This window comes from Emys orbicularis, chromosome 3 (assembly GCF_028017835.1).
Source record: "Emys orbicularis isolate rEmyOrb1 chromosome 3, rEmyOrb1.hap1, whole genome shotgun sequence".
Lineage (NCBI taxonomy): Eukaryota > Metazoa > Chordata > Testudines > Emydidae > Emys > Emys orbicularis.
In genome coordinates, this window is record NC_088685.1 from 41156813 (window position 1) to 41165930 (window position 9118).

Here is a 9118-nt window from a genome sequence, read left to right on the forward strand (position 1 = left end):
GGGCAGGCAAGGGACAGGGAACGGGGGGGTAGATTGGTCGAGGGTTCTGGGGGGGCTGTCAGGAGAAGGGGGTGTAGAGAGCGGTTGGGGCAGTCAAGGGACAGGGAACGGGGGGGTTAGATTGGTCAGGGGTTCTGGGGGGGCTGTCAGGAGAAGGGGGTGTAGAGAACGGTTGGGGCAGGCAAGGGACAGGGAACGGGGGGGGGTTAGATTGGTCAGGGGTTCTGGGGGGGCTGTCAGGAGAAGGGGGTGTAGAGAACGGTTGGGGCAGGCAAGGGACAGGGAACGGGGGGGTTAGATTGGTCGGACGTTCTGGGGGGCTGTCAGGAGAAGGGGTGTAGAGAGCGGTTGGGGCAGGCAAGGGACAGGGAACGGGGGGTTAGATTGGTCGGGGATTCTGGGAGGGCTGTCAGGAGAAGGGGGTGTAGAGAGCGGTTGGGGCAGTCAGGGGACAGGGAGCAGGGAGACTTAGATAGGGGGTGGGGTCCTGGGGGCAGTTAGGGTGGGGGTGGGTCTCAGGAGAGGGCAGTCAGGGGACAGGTAGGGGGATTCTGAGGGGGGCAGGAAGTGGGAGGGGGTGGGGCTGGGGCGAGGCTAGGGTGGCACCCCGTGTCCTCTTTTTGGATTGATGAAATATGGTAACCCTAAGTTTTTTAAACAGTGAATAACTGTTTGAAGGAGTAGCCTGTAAAGAAAAGGAATGTTACTGGACACATAGTAACCTACTGAGAGGACAATGGGATTTTGCTGGTGTGCCACTGGTTGAAGTAAATGTCTTGCCACATAATTAAACTGAAACAACATTAAATAAGCCTGAAATACATTTCACTTTCAGCCTATTGCACATTGCACACTAAAATAAGTTGAAGGAAAGTTATATAACATGGTTATAGAGCTTCAGGTGAGTGGTGGATACTAAATTATAGCTTAAGCAATCCAGTAATACTTGCTACCCAGATGAATCTATTCTGAAGCTTCTCACGGATACAAAGCTGTTATCATTTAATATTCTGTTACAGCGGTGCTTGATATAAAACAAACAATTACACTTCTTTGATGTTTTAGTTCACATTCAAATCAATGGGGTATATTTGTATTTCCATTTATATTTCTGTTGAAGGGAAGTCACTTTCTTTCACCTCACAAAAATCAGAGTTCCATTTTTGATTTTGAACAGTACCTGGTGGTAGTTTTTGACAGTGGTACAATCAGATGAGATCACTTTTTAAAAAGTTTAAATTAATGCTTTATTAACATCATCTTTTGAAGGGTCATTCAACAAAAGAAAGTAACCCTACAGTAATTAACAGATTTCTCTTCCCTCTAGAACATCTGTGAAAGTCATTTAATTCATTAAAAAAGATGGAAGAGGAACTAAGATATTATAATGCAACATTAACTTTCGAGACTTTGTCACAGTCATGTCCAGAAATTCAGAATTAAGACTCTGAAGCAACTTAGTTCTGACCCCTTTTGTGCAAATTATCTTATTACAATAAATAATATCTTCACATTTTATGAACATACAGAACCTGTGGTAATTAAAATGCAACATAGTATGTGCATCTGCAGTTAGCAAAAAAATGTGGTTCTTTTGTAGTACATATAATTTATTATTTGCCAAACAGTATGTCAAAGTACACCACACTGGTAAATCTATTTGGAAAGCCACCATATAGAAAGTGATGTCTATTTTGTGTATATTGTCTTTTCCCTTCAATCTCTTAAGCAACAAACTAGGTATCACAGACAGGAGAAAAAGTGCAAACTTCCCCATATTGTACCAGCAATATTCCTCAGCCCTGCAATGATTAACTGGGGCAAGAGATAACATGATGCCAATTGACACCCTTGTTGACGGATTTAGCAGACATCATGGACAGAACACATATGAAGAATGGACTATTTTCTTAGAAGAAGTGGTCCCTCCACTAAGAGAGAAGTAATGTTAGCATGGTTGAGTGATTAAACTTGATTTTTCTATAGGCAGAATGCTTCATGGCAATGTGGGGCGAGGGAGGGAGGGGGCAGAATACACTTCTGGATATGTGATATTGCATGAAAACCCTATATACCAGAGGTTGTCAAACAGTGGTCCGCGAGCTTCATTCAGGTGGTCCGCAGATAATTCCCTCTAAGGTGCACGCCTGGGCAGCTGCATACAATGAAGGGCCACTCACCTAATTAGTGGAGCCGCATAGGCGTGGCTCCACTAATTAGGTACCTGTACCCTAAAGAAGCCACATGTAAGGTGAGGTGGTGGCCTTGGGAGGGAATGGGGGAAGGTGGGAGGGAACAGTGGGGTAAGACGAGGGGGTTGGGGGAATTTGGGACATGCAGGGCTGCGGTGGCCAGAGAAAGAGGTGACTTTCCCCAGCTCCAGGGCTGCGGCTGCCAGGGAGAGACGGCTCTCCTTCCCAGCCCCAGCTCAGGGGCTGCTGCAGCAGGGGAAAGAGGGAGAGACCCCAGCTCGGGGACTGCAACCAGGGGGGAGGAGAGGGCACACATTAGAAAGGAAAGACTACTGATATTAAAATATGAGTTGTGTGCTTTTATTTGTAGAACAAAAAAAACGTTCATTATTATTAAGTTTTTTTTATATAGCGCTTTTATCCAAAGCACTTTACAATAGTTAGCTAATGGTACAAATAACATTTGGAAAGATCATTAAGTGGTCCGCCGAGACCCTCAGCAATTTTCATGTGGTCCGTGAAAAAAAAATGTTTGAGAAGCACTGCTATATACTACTTCAATACAAGTAAAGGATGACACATCTAATTGAAACTGTAGGGGGAAATACAAGCATGCAAAACATATTACCTAGTTTTATAATAAATAAGATCAATTGGAATTTCACCAGAACACAAAAGCCATCCAACAACTCCTGCAAAAAGTGCATGGATTATTTTTTTAAAGGATTACAATCAGGATCCCTCAGATGAAGAAACACAATGTCCCTCATCCACTGTCTACATTATAGAAATTTGCACTGGTAATGTACATATGCAGCATCATTATAAAGATGAGTTTACATCAATGCAACTTAATATGGAATCACCAGAGTAAACTGCACCTGTGTAACCCCCACTTTAGATTGGTGCAGTGCATACACATTAAGGGTTTGCATTGGTGTAGTTACACTAGTGCAAATTTCTCTAATGTAAACAGGCACTAAGCAGGGCATTGCTCCAATATGTATCGGAGGACAGTATATCATTTCATGTTTCACCAGCTACACATTTGGCAATATACTGGGACTTTCTGTTCAAATACATATCTGGGCTGACTTCCTTGCTATGTGAGCTTCTGAGATCATAACTTAATAAAGCTACAAAAGCTTTTTAAATAAAAATAAAAAAATATTTTTCATGTGTGAGGAAAGCAACTGGATGTATGGTAGTTTTCTCCAAAAGATACATTTTTTTCTTCAGTCACTTTTTAATAGCAAAGACATCTCCCTTCAACTCCAACTACTGGAAGCATAAAACAAAAGTGATTCTTATTGAAGCCTTTCAAGTGAAGTGACCAGCAGAGTTTATATTTGTGAGCTATAGCCCATATGGCTGAGACTTTTCAATCAGTATGTCAAATGTAATGTTTCTAACTTCTGTAAAATGAATAGATAGGGGACTGAAAGTTAGGAATAGAACTCAGGAGCTCTAACTCGTTGCATGCCCTTGGACAACGTCAACTATGAGAGAGACAGAATCTAACAATCTGTATTTAAGGTATAATTATCTGCCTATTAGTGGCACTCGTTTGCCGATGACACTAAACTAGGAGGCGTGGTAGATACACTAGAGGGTAGGGATCGGATACAGAGGGACCTAGACAAATTAGAGGATTGGGCCAAAAGAAACCTGATGAGGTTCAACAAGGACAAGTGCAGAGTCCTGCACTTAAGACGGAAGAATCCCATGCACAGCTACAGACTAGGGACCGAATGGCTAGGCAGCAGTTCTGCAGAAAAGGACCAAGGGGTCACAGTGGACGAGAAGCTGGATATGAGTCAACAGTGTGCTCTTGTTGCCAAAAAGGCTAACGGCATTTTGGGCTGTATAAGTAGGGGCATTGCCAGCAGATCGAGGGACGTGATCGTTCCCCTTTATTCGACATTGGTGAGGCCTCATCTGGAGTACTGTGTCCAGTTTTGGGCCCCACACTACAAGAAGGATGTGGAAAAATTGGAAAGAGTCCAGCGGAGGGCAACAAAAATGATTAGGGGTCTGGAGCGCATGACTTATGAGGAGAGGCTGAGGGAACTGGGATTGTTTAGTCTCCAGAAGAGAAGAATGAGGGGGGATTTGATAGCAGCCTTCAACTACCTGAAGGGGGGTTCCAAAGAGGATGGAACTCGGCTGTTCTCAATGGTGGCAGATGACAGAACAAGGAGCAATGGTCTCAAGTTGCAGTGGGGAAGGTCTAGGTTGGATATTAGGAAACACTATTTCACTAGGAGGGTGGTGAAGCACTGGAATGCGTTACCTAGGGAGGTGGTGGAGTCTCCTTCCTTGGAGGTTTTTAAGGCCCTGGCTGGGATGATTTAGTTGGGAATTGGTCCTGCTTTGAGCAGGGGGTTGGACTAGATGACCTCCTGAGGTCCCTTCCAACCCTGATATTCTATGATTCTATGATTAGGTAAATTAATGGGTGAGCTCCTAAAACAAAAGGTACTACACAAGTGTAAGAAGAGTAAAAATGTCTTCCCTTAAATTAAATAAAAACTGCAACCTGTTCACCTCTTCTCAGTTCCAATTCCTTTTTATGTATTTGGGTTACGTATGTTGCTGGATGCTTCATTTATTGTTCTGTGGTAGGAAAAAATTCAGAAGCAATCTAATTATGCAACTATTAATTAGATTATATTTTGCTGCGTAATGAATATCTGCCTCTCTTGTTACAAATAGAAAACAGATGTTAAGTGAATATTTGACTATTAGTTTTTCAAAACAAATATAGAAGTAAACAACCTGACTTCACATGAATACTTGTACTCTCTGGAATCAACTCTCAAGTGCATATGGGATAGCCTGTCATTTCTGAAGTTGTCTCTCCCTTCAAACAACTGAACACTTGAAATATTGAAAGTTTCAGATATTTGCAGTGTGTGTTAAAAATAACATTCATATTTTTGAATTGATTGATTTTATTCTTTTTAATCAAAAATATTACATAGACTTAAAATTTTACCAATGTATCAAGATTACCTTTTAGGGCACAGGGGAAATTTTAGATAACTGCTGAAACACAGCAAAACCCAACACTGGCTGAATTATTGAATTGAATTGAATTAATGGAGATATCCTATCTCCTAGAACTGGAAGGGACCTTGAAAGGTCATCGAAACCAGCCCCCTGCCTAGCACTAGCAGGACCAAGTACTGATTCTGCCCCAGATCCCTAAGTGACCCCCTCAAGGATTGAACTCTCAACCCTGGGTTTAGCAGGCCAATGCTCAAACCACTGAGCTATCCCTTGAGAAAAGCTCAATGCAGTCTTAAAATACTTTAAATGAATGAAACTTTGACAGGTCAGCAGTTATTAAAAAAGAAAGCTGTTTCCCACATCATTCAGCCCTTGTTGTCATATGGCACCAACTCTTTTGGATAGCTAATATAAGATGAGGGGAAATTCCAGAGAAGTTGACAACGTTTATTACAGTGATTTCACCCTATCGCTTGTACTTTCTGACTTTGTTTATTCTTCCCTGAAAATAGTGAATATGATTTATTCTCTCCATTCCCAAGTTTCTCTAGTATTATTTAACACTGGACTAGACACACAGAGTAAGCCATGTCCCTGCCCCAGAAAGCTTACAGTCTAGATGTGCTCCATTAATGGTTATTATCTGTTTTATTTACTGCAGACAGAAGACATTATCAAGCACTAAACTGTAATTTGCTGTGTAATGAATATTTATTTACAAATGCAAAGCAGATTGTGTGCATATCTTTACTGATGTTTCCATAACACAGTTCTAATTTAACAAATGAAGACTTGTCTTCTCAAGGATCATCTTCCAGTGCATAAGGGAGATTTTAAGGGCCAGGTAGCCAGATTCAGAGAATCATAGAAACATAGGTCTGGAAGGGACCGTCAGAAGTCATCTAGTCCAGCCCCCTGCACCAAGAAAGGACCAAGTAAACCTAGATAATTTTTGACACGTCTAACCTGTTCTTTAAAAACCTCCCAATGATGGGGATTCCACAACTTCCCTTGGAAATCTATTCCAGACCTTTTCTACCATTATATTAGGCAGTTTTTTCCTAATATTTAACCTACATCTCCCTTGCTACAGATTAAGCCTATTACTTCTTGCCCTGCCTTCAGTGGACATAGAGAAAAATTAAATATAGTCCTTTTTATAACAGCCCTTAACATATTTGAAGAGATCTATCAGATTCCCCTCAGTCCTCTTTCTCAATACTAAAGATGCCCAGTTTTTTTAACCTTTCATCATAGGTCAGATTTTCTAAACCTTTTATAATTTTTGTTGTTCTCTGGACTCTCTCCAATTTGTCCACATCTTTCCTAAAGTGTGGAGTCCATAACTGGACACAGTACTCCAGCTGAGGCCTCATCAATGCAGAGTGGAGAGGAACACTTACCTCCTGTGTTTTACATATGACACTCTGGTTAATACACCTCAGAAAGATATTAACCCTTTTCACAACTGCATTACATTATTAACTCATATTCAATTTGTAATCCACTAACTTGCAGATCCTTTCCAGTAGTACTACCAATTAGTCAGTTATTCCCCATTTTGCAACAGAACATTTAATTTTTCCTTCATAAGTGAAATACTACTCATTTCTCTTCACTGATATTCATCTTGTTGATTTCAGAAAATTCTCCAATTTGTTTGCAACCCCTGCAAGCCTGGTGTCACATGCACATTTTATAAGCATACACTCTGCCCCATTAGTCAACTCATCAATGAAAACACTGAATAGTATCATAACCAGTGACTTCTCTGTAAACTTTGGCAGGTAGGTACTAAACATGAACACACAGCCTAGCGTTACACTTACTGTGACACTGTATCAAGCCCTCCGGGCAAAGATAACAGCTTGTTGGGAGTGGGCAAATAGATTAGGAAGGGGAATGATGGTGGGTAGGAGATACCAAAAGTGTTTATTACATTGCCATGAGCTCCTCCCCTATGCACGGTGCACAGCTACCTCCCCCCCCCCTCCTCCAAGAAAGCCCCCCACTGGTTTACTCACCGTCTACTCCTTCCTGGTGGGGAGGGGGGACCCTATTTAGGGTAGGGGAGGACGAACTCTACTCCTATCTCCTTCCCAGCAGGGGACCTGCTAATTTCCACCTCTCCGGCCTGCTGTCGGGGGGGGGGGGGGGGGCTCCACTTCTACCCCCTCCCCAGTAGGGATCCTGCTAATTCCCTCCCCACCCTCCTGCGGCTGTCCCGGAGGGAGGCGGGAACGGCCCTCTCTCCATCCAACAACCCTGGGTGCCTCAGCCTCCAGGCGCCCCTGACCCCTTCCCACCCCAGCCCTGGGGACACGTCCCCGCTCCAATCCTGCCTGCGCGGCCGCCCCGCACTTACCCAGACACACGAAGAGCACAGACTTTACCTCAGCCGCCATCTTCCTTCCCGGGCAACACCAAAGGAGAGGGGTCCTTCCTTCTTCTCCTCTCCGGACTGTCGTGCAAACCTCGCCGCGCTTTGCGGCGCTACTCGTTAAAGCCGTCCTTTGTTTATGCCTGATGGGAAGTGCGGTAGGGAATAAAACGATTAAAAAAATATGCTCGCAGAGTCTGGCAAAGGCAGCGGGGCCCGACTAGCCAGTCCAACCAATACACCCATCATGGCGTTGGCGGGTATGTGTGTGTGTAAAAATCAGGCACTTGAATAGACACTCCTCTCCCAGCTGCACCTGTCCCAGGTGAGCAGCTCTCGGGGGTCCTTCCTTCACCTTGCACGCACGCACTGAGTGATGAGAGGTCGAGTTTGGGCCTGGCAGCGTCCTCTCTCTTGTCCCCTGTACTGTAAAGACGCACCCAGGAGCCTTTAGAGGGTGTTACAAGAAGTGAGTATTGACGGTGCTGTGTTTTCTGGGAAAGGATAGTGGTCCTTTGGGATCCTTGGGTCCTATCTTCCCAACTTCCACTGGTTAGATGGAGAATGAGGGCAAGTCTATCCTAGGGTTGCCAGGCATCCGGTTTTTGACTGGTACGCTGCTGACTGGGCTGTTAAAAATCCAGTCGGTGGCACAGCGGGAGCGTAGGGCCAAGGCAGGCTCCCTACCTGCCCTAGTTCTGTGCTGCTTCTGGAAGAGGCCACCAGGCCCCTGCAGCCCCTAGGCGCTGCGGTGGCCAGGAACTGGGAGGGTCTGCGTGCTGCCCCTGCTGCTAGTGCCGGTTCTGCAGCTCCTATTGGCCGGGAACTGCGACCATTGGGAGCTGTGAGGGGCAGCGTCTGTGGGCACGAAGATAGCATGCACCGTGCAGAACTGCCTGGCCATCCATGTACCTAGAGGCCGCAGGGACCTGGCAGCCGATTCCTCAGAGGGCTGCCGGGACCCTGCACCCCAACCTTCTGCCCCAGCCTGGAGTCCCCTCCTGCACCCCAAATCCCTCATCCCCAGAACCCACACCCCTAACTGGAGCCCTCACCCCTTCCCGCATCCCAATCCACTGCCCCAGTCCAGAGCCCTCACCCTAACCTCCTGCCCCAGCCCAGAGCCCCCTCCTCCACCCAAAACCTCTCATCCCTGGCCCCATCCCAGAGCTCATACCCCCTCCCATACCCCAACCCAGTGAAGGTGGGAAGAATGAGCGACAGAGGGAGGGGGGATGGAGTGGGGGGCAGGGCCTTGGAGAAGGGGCAGGGCAGGGGTGTTCGATTTTGTGTGATTAGAAAGTTGGCAACCCTAGCCTACATCTCAAAATTGACTTAAGTTACTTTGATGTACGGCCACTGCAGTAATTAAAACAGCTTGGCATATCCACACTAGCTCCTTCTGTCAACAGTGTGAGTCCTCACCAGGAGTGCTTGCACTGATTTCACTGTCAGTGTGAGGCATGGTGGTGCACTGGCAGCCGTAGCCCCGCTGCCTGGGGCTGGCAGCCAGACAGGGTTACTACCTTTGAAA

The 9118-nt window shown here is 45.4% G+C and overlaps 1 protein-coding gene across 2 annotated transcripts in view; it reads right to left on the minus strand.

Annotated features, from left to right (window-relative positions):
- Positions 1-7675, minus strand: part of ACP1 (acid phosphatase 1) — a 28581-nt gene extending 20906 nt beyond the window's left edge. Inside the window, exon 1 of one of the 2 annotated variants that reach the window (XM_065400752.1) lies at positions 7570-7675. In XM_065400752.1, the coding sequence (XP_065256824.1) occupies positions 7570-7609 (40 nt within the window). In that variant the 5' untranslated portion in view covers positions 7610-7675. The remainder of the gene's footprint in view (positions 1-7569) is intronic. The other variant, XM_065400751.1, reaches the window with a different exon arrangement.
- Between the last annotated feature and the right edge of the window lie 1443 nt (positions 7676-9118).